General features: G+C 42.8%; 1 protein-coding gene across 1 annotated transcript; it reads left to right on the forward strand.

The window, feature by feature from the left end:
- The first annotated feature begins 156 nt into the window (after window positions 1–156).
- On the forward strand, window positions 157–9,267 carry LOC119461142 (membrane-bound transcription factor site-2 protease-like). The gene is made up of 9 exons (XM_037722350.2): window positions 157–306; window positions 438–710; window positions 1,129–1,232; window positions 1,605–1,851; window positions 4,031–4,214; window positions 5,411–5,472; window positions 6,884–7,070; window positions 7,600–7,675; window positions 8,938–9,267. Exons 1-9 carry the CDS (start codon window positions 238–240, stop codon window positions 9,161–9,163), a joined length of 1,428 nt encoding a protein of 475 aa, XP_037578278.1. The 5' UTR covers window positions 157–237; the 3' UTR covers window positions 9,164–9,267.
- The last annotated feature ends 3,060 nt before the right edge of the window (window positions 9,268–12,327 follow it).

A 12,327-nucleotide genomic window follows, 5' to 3' on the forward strand; every position in this document is an offset into this window, starting at 1 on the left:
TATGCATTCTAAATATATATTCTGATTTTATTAAACTAAGTTTTTAATTGAGAAATAGTACTACTGATTTTACAATAACAAATGTTACTTTAATATTTTTCTTTAGATAGTTTTAAAAAGTTTTACTTACTGCGGACTTGCGACGAGTCGCGTTGCTCGGGCAACGAGTCAAAGATGGACGCTACCTGTTGGTTCGAGTTGTACTAGTGGAGGCTACTCTTGCATCATCTTCCAGACATGATCCCATTCGTTATCTGCGTGCTATTCTTCTGGACAGCTTTAAACTTTACGGACTATGTGTTCAAGGTAACTAGAAGAGCATCGTCGCTTCGCTCACTAGACAGCGTGTCGAAGCGAGCGTGCATTGAAAAAATAAAACAGTCGATGTCAGCCGCCCATTCCGATTCCTTCTTTTTCGGTCTTTTGAACTTTTGCAGACGTGCATGCTGTACCCGTACGTCAGCATGCTGGAGCGAAGTGGAATGAGCTTGAAGCTGCTTCGCGCGCAGTTCTACTTCACCCGGTTCAACCGTGTGGTGCACCAAATGGGACGGAAAAAACCGCGATTTCTGTACTGGTGGTTCACCGTGGGTACAGTTGCCAGTATTGGATGCATTGTGCCTGCCGTTTGGGTGCTCGCGAAGGCTGCCTCTGGCATGATCCGAAGTGCCGCAACCGGAACGCAAGAAGTCCAAGTGCTCGAGCCCTCTGCAAGTGCCAGTTTCTGTATGCCGTTATTCTTGCGTGTGCCCAAGCTTTCATGGACGCTAGCAGACAAACGTGTTGTCTGCTGGATCATCCGCTCTACTGAGATATCACGAAGATATCCTTGATATATTTTCGTTCGCCTTAAGAGCAGTGCCATCCGAATGTCAAACTGTGATTTGTTATTTAACAAACGGTTACACCACGTGCAGAAGTACGACATTTTCGTGTTTACCTTTTGCCATATACGAAAGTACAGTTTAGTTCTTGCTTAGCTCGCGCTGAATTTAAATATCAGCTTTATGGTGAAATATGTTGTGCTTCTTCAGTGCGTGATCAAGTACTATAGATAAATCAGTTCAACTATATCACATCAAATTCTGCATTGCTCATAACCTGTTTCTGCCTTGTCCACAACTGCAGCTACCAGGCGTCAACCTTCCATTGTCGGACATTTTCTACTACATCGCAACGTTAATTGTGTGCAGCATATTCCACGAGTTCGGCCATGCTTTAGCGGCTGTTAGGTAACGTACCCCTTCCCCTCCTATTTGCTAAACTTTGTTGCGCTTAACTTTCTTTTTTAAAAAGCACGAAGACTAGACAAACTGATGTATTACCTATCATTCCTGTGGCAACTGAGAGATCTCAGCACCAGCAAATTTTGTAAATTTGCTCATTTGTAAATCTAGTAAATTTTGTAGGGAACCTTACGTTTGTAACCAACCTTCACACACAAAATAAACAAGCATAGCGTCTTGAATGAATGCTTCACCAGTCTAAGCTGATTTAGTTTTACTCTTAGGTCTCTTTATCTCATAATTCATTACACAATCACCAAAGATTGTTGCTCCCTGTTTCTACATCGTGACATGTTAAGCAGGTTTCTTGCTTTTCAGGGAGAACGTGCGCATTCAAGGCTGCGGCTTCTTTGTGCTTGGGATATTTCCTGGTGCATTTGTCGACCTCCCAAAGGACCAACTCTCGGTGCTGTCACCTTGGAGGCAGTTGAAGATATACTGCGCCGGAGTGTGGCACAACATAGTCGCGGCCCTGCTGGCACTGCTGCTCCTCTTTGGCAACAAGTTTCTGTTGGCGCCATTTTATGCTGAGAACTCTGGAGTGTCAGTTATCTCAGTACTCAAGGTAATTCTACTTTGCCTGTGCTTGAATTCTCTACCACAATCAAACCCTTTGGTGTGGATTCATCTTAGAACCATCGTATTTGTCATCACGTGTAGACCAGCCCAACAAAGTGGCCCTTCCTATTTGTCTCACTAATCTTTTCTTACATTTGTTCTTGTCAAAGACCATCAAAACTGGAATCGCCTTACCCCATCCGTTGCTTCTACAGAGATAGAAAGTCATTAAATACTGCCATCACTAACCACTTTTTTAATTAGATGCACGTCTTTCTTTTTTTTTTTACCAATATGATAATCATGTACCCACCCCATCTGTAATACCCCTTGGGCCCTTAGGGGGGTCTAATAATGAAATAAATTCCGCTTAAAAATCAGACACAAAATCTGTGTGCTGAAAATTTAGTTCCAAGTTTTTTCTTTTCCTTGCACCTTCATCATTAAAAATAGGCAAAACCAAGACAGACAGAAAATTTTGACTGATTTGTTGCACTTTATTGTCTCCACAAGTGTGATCTCCATGCTTAAACTCTGAACACCATTTCAGATACAGAAGCGAGATCAACTGTTTCACACGCACTGTATTTCGAAGCACTCAGTCAGTTCAGCAGTTCACCTGATATAAGTCAATACCGTAAAAAAAAAAAAAAAGAAAAAAGAAAGAAACAAAAAGAGAATTCCTGACGAGATGTCTTGGGGAACCACCAGAAATAATCCGTCTATCTTTCAGTGCTTTACTTTTTTTTCTCCACTCACACTTGGCTCAAAAAAAAAAAAAAGTTCTTCAATAACAGGTCTAATAAGAAGTGTCCTAAGATTTGAAGAAGGAATTCTAGTCATCATTATTATTAAGTGTGCTAATTCTTGTGATTATCATTTGTTATCTTAGTGTGTGCAAATGTAGACAGTGCCACGAAGAGATAGCATTGTTACGCCCATTTGATTTGTCCTGCTCATCATGAACTAGTTTGCATTGGTTCCACGCTCGTCCAGAACGAAACCAGTGCCTCCTTCATGAGACATGTAGTACTTAGCTCTCACACAAGTACAGGAAATGCTGTCAACATGTTTTGCAGATAGCATACTGTGCAGTTCACTGTTAAAGGGAGCACATGAGTGTTGATCACATGTGACTTTTTCCCTCTGGCAAGTGTGAAATTGCCCAGCTTTGCCGCAAATAGCTTGTGGTTGGTGCCACGGGCACATTTCTGCACACCTGTGCAGTGGTTTGACACCTGGCGCTTGTAGCTAAAGCACTAGCAAAGCGGGAGCCATAAATTAGAGTGCTCCCTTTAAAGGGACACTAAAGGCAAATATTAAGTCAAGCTAAAGTGATTGATTAGTGCTTGAGAATCCCGAAGGTGTCAATATTATCGCGCACAAAGCCTAAGTAATTGAGAAACTGGGGTAAATGCAGGACACGATTAGAGACTCCCCCGGGACATGTAAGTACTTGCCCAATGATGAAAGCACTCCTCATTTATATTCTGTCACTAGTACTCAACCACTCGTTATAAGAACATCATTGTATTGCATTATAAGACGAACGAAAATACTACTTGTCCAGATTTATTTACTTTTTCAGAAAAAAAGAACGACGACATGGTGGAAAGGTTTCGGTTTCGCTCAACTCTGCGCTGCCCGCGCTTTCGCATTTCAGTAGTTTTGTTATCGCGTAGTGCTGTGCTGGTTTTGATGGCTTGCAAGTAGCAGAGAATTCCACTTCCATGTGATGTCGAGGGATGTCCCTACGGTTCATGCCACTTGATCAAAAGAAACTGCAGCGGCCAATCCACGGCTCTGTCTGGGCTCGGTTTCTGCATGGCCGCTTGTTTGAGTTTTGTGCAAGAAGCCGTACCGCCGTCTGTCGGGCGCCGTTTTACTCACTGACGGCAGCAAAGGGCAGTGATGGCGTATGCAACGTCACCACTCTCCGGTTGGGTGGCGGGAGATTTGAATTGCGATAAACGTATTCGGACCCTTCAGATGCAATTTTCTCGTACACTAAGTCTTTTCTTCACACGAAACAAGGTATCTGGCAAGGTATTTAAGCAGTCCACGTCAACTTAGTATTTGCCTTTAGTGTCCCTTTAACAGTGGACTACACTGTATACCATGCGACATGAATGGCAACAAATGTACTGTAATAAGGCAAATCAGCTTTTTCTTTGTTTTTGTTTTAGGAGTCTGGTGCCCATGGCCCTGGTGGTTTATTGCCAGGAGACCACATTATTGGAGTTGACAGCTGTGATGTTCGGAATATGGATTCCTGGAAGGCCTGCCTGGTCCAGACATTGCTACTTCCCCAGCATGGCTACTGCCAGAAGAAGAATGTGGTCGAGTCTGAAGGCACATGGTCTCCAAAAGGTGAGGCAAGCTGCAGCACTATGTGATGTACAGTCGGGCTTACCTATAATGATCCCAGGTATAAAAAATTCTCAGATATTATGAACGAAAATAGGATCACGGTCATAATTTCGATGCAGTCTATGGCAGCACGTGTCAGGTAGAATGAACATGTCACGGCTGTGTGTTCCATTATGTTGAACTCGAATGTACCTCTAAGTCTCTTGAGAAGGCGCCAATCTCCATTCATGCCCGCTGTTTAGCATGCTCTTCAGCGGTGCATGCTTTCCAATGCAGAGGACTCCGCCATTTTCACGGCCTTTGCAGATTTCAATCCAGGGAAAAAGCTGACTACACCGCCTTAAGCTCCGACATGGAATTGCATTCAAAGCAATTGTCATCGAGGCCGCCTCCTTGAACAGTGACGACATTAATGCATGGCTTTGAGACAACATGGCAACCATTACGAGCTACAGCGATCAGTGCATTTACAACACAGATGAAACCAACCTGTTATTTCAAATGCTGCCAAAGATGCACACATTTAAAGGTGATCAGTGGTCCAGTGAAAAGTAAAGCCAAGTTCAAGTGACCGTGCTTTTTTACACACATGGATGAAGGTGACCAACAACAGCCCTTCGTCTTAGGCTCTTTGAGCGTATTGTCTTATTTGAACAATGTGGAAACCATGATTATTGGGTCGACAGTGAAGAAGGAAAGCAAGCTTATGAATTAATAAAATAATAAGTGTTCTTGCCATTTTGCTGGCTTATTCTTACATGTCCACTTATTACAAACGCTTGGCTATAATGGATGCATCCTTCGTGACAGTAATGTTTGTTATAAGTGAGCTCAACTGTATAATGAATTTCATACAGTGAAGCCCGACGTTGTGATGTTACAGATATAAATATCAGCCTCATTAGGATTATTAACTTTATGTATGAACATTTTGAGAAAAATATGCCACGCATAACAATGTAATAATTGCGATTGCATTTCTGATACACTGCTCAAATACTGCTTTTAGAACAGCTGCTTTTAGGGTAAGTTGAGGATTGTATGAAACATTAATTGATTAAGTCTGTAAAAAATGACAACTAGTTACAGTGACCGGATTTCTGTGTTCTATGAACGTTGTTGCAAGTAAAATAAACACTTTTGTACAAGTCTTTCTTATCATTCTATTTTCTTATCACCATGACACCTCTCTGTAGACTGCTGCCATGGACAGTCAAACAACAGTCTCTGCTTTGCTTACATGGAACATGGAGAAAAAGTGAGTGTGACTGCGCAGTACTTGAGAGATCAAGTTAAGGTTGTTTTTGCTTACAGGTTGCTTCTGTTCTGCTGCATGTCCTCCTCTTGCAACAGTTTGGTGCACTAAATTTGGTTGTGTGGTCATTTTTTTAGCAGCTTTTCCAGGAATATAATGTTCATTACCGATGCTTGGGAGTGCACCTTCTATTTTTTGAGTCTGCTATACTGATTGTCTTACTAGTTACTTTAAAGTGCTTACAGTATGTAGAACAGTGGTGCTTCTAGTGTAAGTTACCATACTGCGTAGTACAAACTTTATTTCTTTTTTGCTTGATATCACTCCTTAGGTTCTTTACCATCAGTGCTACATTAAAAAAAAAAAAAAGAAATATGAGGTTTTACGTACCAAAACCACCATCTGATTATGAGGCACGCCGTAGTGAGGGACTCTGTAATAATTTCGACTACCTAGGGTTCTTTAACTTGCACCTAAATTTAAGTACACCGGTGTTTTCACATTTCGCCCCAATCGAAATGTGGCCACCGTGGCCGGGATTCGATCCCGCGACCTCGTGCTCAATAGCCCAACACCATAGCCACTGAGCAACCACGGAGGGTAGTGCTACATTCCTGTATCAGCATAGCCTGTATTATAAAATATATAAACGTGCAGTATTTGCAACTTTCTAGTTTTTTAGGTTTTACTTGCGCGGTTATTTTTCATGTTTTTAAGCCACAATTGCTTTCTAGTATGCTTTAAACTTTATATATTTACGCAGTTGAACATAAAGTTGTGCAAGCCCACCACACTTACACATTTCTCGTACTTATACGATTCCAAGTGACAAGATCGATTAAATGAAAATGTTGCAAATTTAAGCTACAATGCCTCACTGCTTACACATTTTATGGTGCTCATTTGATGTGCAACATCACTTGTTCTTCTGATCAGTAATAATAAGAAACTGATGTTATAAGTGAAGCTATTAGCCTTGGAAATAAATCACCATTTTCATCGGAGTGTTCGTAATAAATATGATTCAGTGCTGTAATACTATAGATGTTTCTGTATTTGCTTATGTGATCTTGAGGTTTAACACTCCCATGATCACTACAAATCACAATTGTTCTATGCCTTTGAGATCTGTGTGGCTGTGTTACTGCACTAGGTTGTTGCTCTGTGATGCATATGCATCTAATATATGCGTGATTAACTGTGGTTGAGCAAGAAATGTCGCTAGAGCGATATTCTTTGTTTGACCGCAGTTAATCATATCAAGCCTCCACTTTCCTGTGAGTTTTTGTGTTGTTTGGCATCTAATACATGTACTACAGCCTCACCTACATTGTTATGTATAAGAAGCATCAAGTAAACTAAGACTTATGCTTTTGTGTTTCAACTGGCACACCCTGTCATTTGCACATTTCAGAAAAATGTGTGCCTGCCAGCAAGACGCACGCTGCAGATGTCAGTCAGGTACTGCAACTCAAGTTGTTCACGGGATGAATACTGCCTAAAACCAATACTGGACAACGGGACTAAGCTAGTAGAGGTCAAGAGGACAAACTGGCAAACAATGCTCTTTCTTGGTCCACCATCAGAGCTTTGGCATTCAGGTGGGTGTATTTTCTAAATCCTCACTCCTACATGCAGTGTAACATTTTTATAGTTATTAGCCTCTCACTTTCAGTGTTATCATGTTAGCTGTTTCTTTGATACCAGCCTTTAGTTTCAGATCTTGCAAGAGAAGTTCTCACAGCATTGTATTGTTATTGCATTACTAGTGTTGTATTGCTTCTAGTAAGATAAGATGAACAAATTGCTATCAGATGCATAGAATGCATTTACCAGGCACCCTCGAATTATCACACTGATTGCTGGCTACAATAGAGTGCATAATGTCCAGTAAATATGGGCCAAATGTTATTTATTAACCAATGCCTGTCGGTGATATTCACCACTATCACCGGTGCCAACTTGTTGCTCTATTTTACATTTTTGCCCAATTAAACAGTTTTGTCATCCAAGTTTCGTCGCCTTTTGCCACCCGGCTACATGTCTTTACATCTTGTGCATGTTGCAGTATCAAGCCAGTTTCAATGTGGTCATCTTGCTAATCTGTAATTACAATTTGATGTGCTGCAGTTTCTGTCATCAAGTGGGTCCCTCGGCAACTCTACCTATCTGTGCTGCCAGTGCACATTTATGAAGTGTTCCTGCAGTATCCTTTCCTGTAGTGGTCATACAAAATGTCTGTTTTGTTCTTCAAGCGCTCCCGGCAAGTACTGAGCTGTTAGTGCGAACAGTCTCTGACTGCTGCACATTTGTGATAAGAACAGGTTAATGCAGTTGGTTAACAAGTTTAGGGGAAGCCATGATTTTCCTGGTGCTGAAAATTCTAGGTAAAAGCTAGGTAACCATAGAAGCAGCTTTTGCTCCATAGAGAACCATTCCTTGGGCTATGGTTCTCAATGCTAGAAACTGTGTGCCATCTAGCTGCCATTCCCATTTCACCGGGAACACCCAAAATAGCAGGATTCATCACAAGTCCACCTTACTATGCCAAAGCAGTAGTTGAATGCACACAACCTTTGGCATGTATTCTCATTTGAATCGGGGCTTTTTTGGACATTTGGCAGCACTCACAAGAAACGAAAAGGATTCAGAGAACTGGATATTTGAGCATAGAGATCCTGTACACGGGAAGTGACCCCCTGAAGGCTCAATATCATACCTACATACTGGGCATTGCACTACACACAGCTAAAGTTTTTACAATGTTTGGCTTCCATTTTAGCATAATCTAAAATAGCGAGAAAATTGGTGACAATGAACACACTCCTATGAAATGTTCCTGCAGTATTTTTCCCTATAGTTGTCATACAAAATGGTTTATAATTTTGTTCTGCAAGCACCACCGGCAAGTGCTCAGCTGTTACTGCAAACAGTTTTAGGCAGTTCCTAGAATAATCAAGAAAGGAGTTCTGCATGGCAATTTCAGTGCAATGGCTAGTGTTAGTATGAAATAGCAGCATAATTAATGTCGCAAAGCCCAACATACCATTTTTGATATGCTGAATTTGATACCTCAACATTCTAACCTAAGCGCTGTAAACTTAACACAATGCCCATAGTAGTGTTTTTGATACACTAGAAGGAGTTTTCAGTCGCGCATAGTTCAGCAAACCAATTACTGAATAATTTGTTAACTTACTAAAGAATTTTCACTCGGATATAATTTCCTTTTTATTTTTGTATGAATGTACTTTATGGCCAGAAACAGATGTGAACAAGTTTTCTAAATTTTCTTGGATGTAAAATGGTGCTTAACTGGGAAGCAGAAGAAATGTAGCACAATTTCAAAGTAGCTAATGCTGTTGCCTACCGTTCAGCTGCATGATAGTGTGAGACAGCCTTGAAGTTGTTTGCTCATGTGTTTGTTGGTTCAAATTGGCATTCATCAACCTTAACTTTGACTCTCAGTTACATGTTGTCCTTCTCAGGCGCACTGGCACTGCTGAACGTTGTTCCTTGCATTGCACTTGACGGGCAATGGATAACACAAGGGCTCGTAAAGCTGTTGGTGCAATCAATGCCTTGGCTTCGATCTTCCAGAAAAGGAGTTTACCTCTTCATTGTCTTGGGTGGCACAGTTCTCTTGGCATCCAACGTTTTTCTTGGCTTTTGGAAGCTTTTTGGCCCTAGATAATTTTAGGCCCAAAATGGTCATGTGTACATAGCACTCATAATGTAAATACTGTAGGTAACTCATCTTTGCATTTTGCCACCGTACATTAAAAACTGTTTTGCTTACATGTGACTTATTATTTCTCACACTGTAGACCAGAATCTTTTCCTCTTGAACCTGCGTTCAGAGCAGGCACACTTAATCTCCACCTTTGTCACCGTGTGTTGGCACGGCCTGCACAGGGGATGCGGGTTGATGACAGGAAGGATACCGGGTTGAGTGGTATCCTCTCACTCGTTTGCCAGTTCCTGCAGCCCTTGCAGAAGATGGCACCTATAGGTACTCGAGATTCTGGTCAATACTATAACATTTTGCGACATTGTTTGAAGCGATAACCTTAAGCAAAGATTCGCTACAGTGAGAAGTGTGAATGTCTTGGGTTGGGAGCCTTCATGCAACGCTGTTTTATGGTGGTGACAGCCTTTGTAAGAGTACTTGTCACCGCCAGTTAAATTGGCGAGTTAAATGTGGGACACGAAATGGTGAAAGACCAGCCGACAGACCACGTTTCCTGTAACCCTTGGTGACGTGGAATTAACTTCTTTTAGTAAACTTTGGCCTCAGCAGCCAAAGACATATAGTGTGTCTGAGCGCAGTACACGGCACATCTACGCTTTAGTTAAACAGGCTAGTAAGCAGTCTTTATTACAGCACACTTTGAAAAACACCCTTTGTATATTAAGTACAAGTGGAAGGCAACGACAATGCTTAATGCAGTTCACATTCTTGGCCCGAGATAATACTACCACGAGCACACCATCGTACCTTATAACTTGTTGCTTTATATGTGTCGCACGACATGCAATAGAAAAACAAGTCTGATGTGTTAAAATAAAAGGAAAAGGCAACTAGTATATTAAAGATGTATGCACGTTTCGTGTGCGCATTGGTGTAAAGCTAAATTAAAGAAATTTAATAGATTGCGTGCGAACATAGGTACATCAGAGTGTGACAAAAAAAAAATCAGAATGACTGGGGACCAAAATTGGTGGGGCTACCCACCAAATTTGACGGTAAATAGCGGTCAAAATTTTGGTGTTGTCACCACCCTAAAACAGCAGTGCACGCAGGCGCCCTAGTCTTGGGAGATTGTCATTTTCCAAAGCAGCTATGGTGAACACTTCATGTGCTAACATTTTTTTAGAAACACTACTAATGTTTACAGGGGCATGTGATGCTGAAAGCAAGCACAAATATACTTAAGTAAGCTTTGTTAAGGCCCTGCAGCAGAAGTCAATTTCAATTGATGGGCAAAGCATGAAAAATGAAATGCTGTTGTTCGACGTCCAAAGCCATGATCTTATTATGATGAACGCCGTAGTGCGGGACTCCTGGTTAATTTTGACCATCTGGGGTTCTTTAACGTGTACCTAAATCTAAGTACACAATGATTTTTTGCATTTTGCCCTCACCGAAATGTGGGCGTGGCAGCTGGGATCAAACCTGCAGCCTCGAGCTTAGTAGCACAACACAATAGCCAGTGGGCTACCATGGTTGGTGCGCAAAGCATTGACAGGGATAGCAAGGTATCACACTATTACACAATTGAGTGCTCGTAATTTTATGGGCAGTATAACTTGAAGCGAACGTTCACTTACTAACTAAACGTGTCGCAAGCCCAGACAGATGTGTGAACAGAGTTCTCTTGACTGCGAGCTTGGGGTCACAACGTTGGCAAGATGAGGGGTGCTGGCAGTGGGTTGCACACGTGCTTGTCCCAAGGGGAAGTTCCATGCTGCTGCTCCCTTTACCATTTCATTAGGCCGCACCTTCAAAACTTGGCAGATCACATGGCCTTCAACCCTTGCCGCGGGCTGCGCTTTCACTATTGCACCCATGACAGCATGGCAACAGCCATGGGGTGTTGCTAGTACAATAGACTTCCGTTAATTCGACTCCGGTTGATTCGATTTTTTTTTTACATGATCCCGACTGAAGGTCTCGGCCGGCGCCCATACAATTCTATGGGCCCGAACTTCCATTATTTCGATCTCAAAATTGACCTTCGCTGGATAATTCGAACTTGACTGGTCAACTTCGCCGCAATACAGCCATGTTATGCGATGAAGCATAGCAAGAATGGAAAGGGGCCCCTGTCGCGGGACATAGTACGCGTTTGTAATTATACAATGCGCACGCGCCGTTTCAGGTCCCAGTACGAGCGTCTAGACACGTAGTAAGCGTACTGGCAATCATTCAGAGCTGTTTCTGACGTCTCTGTGGCGATTTGAGCCCTCGTTTCCCCAGCTATGCGTGTCTCGTATATGATACCGTTAACGCATTAACGTGGGCTGTGCCCCGGAACAATAGCACCTTTTCCCGCTTGGTATGCTTCACCGCATAACACGACTGTACTGCAGCGAAGCCAACTTTAAAGGCAAATACTGCCAAGGGAATCGGCAGTGCGTGGGGGCGTTTTAAGTATGAAAGGCCTTTAGCTCACGACTGTACTGCAGCGAAGCCAACTTTAAAGGCAAATACTGCCAAGGGAATCGGCAGTGCGTGGGGGCGCTTTAAGTATGAAAGGCCTTTAGCTCGCGTTTTCGGGGACCTTCAAGTGACCTGGAGCCAAAAGCCAGAGCCGTTATCCGGGCAACCAGTCAAAAGTTAAGGAGGAGGAAGAAACAACTTTATTTTGTTAATTTGCTTAGTGAGGGGTGGCTACCAGGTGGTGCCTTACAGCCACCTCCTCAGCTCTTTTGATGGCCCGAAGTTGAACCTCCAGGTTCGGGTTCATGAGTATCACTTCCCACGCTTCAGGCGAGGGAGCGGCCAGGAGATCTGGTGGGGGGAGATCTTCTCTGCAGTCCCAGAGAATATGATTTAAGGAGGCTATGGACCCACATAATGAGCAGTGTGGGTCTGTCAAGTCAGGGTAAAAGTGTGCGTATATTTGTGGGCTGGGAAAAGAGTGTGTTTGGAGTCGGCGCCAGGTGACTTCTTGTCCCTTGGTGAGCTTGGGATGAGGTGGGGGTTTTGTCCGTCTTGCGAGGCGGTATTATTGGGCAATTTCGTGGTATGTGGTCAGTGGCTCACTGACCAGGTCCCCTGGGTCGGAGACGGGACCCACCGCTCGGCTGACGAATCTTCGAGCACACTGGTGGGCCGCCTCGTTCCCCGGGTTC

This window comes from Dermacentor silvarum, chromosome 8, assembly GCF_013339745.2.
Source record: "Dermacentor silvarum isolate Dsil-2018 chromosome 8, BIME_Dsil_1.4, whole genome shotgun sequence".
Taxonomy (NCBI): domain Eukaryota; kingdom Metazoa; phylum Arthropoda; class Arachnida; order Ixodida; family Ixodidae; genus Dermacentor; species Dermacentor silvarum.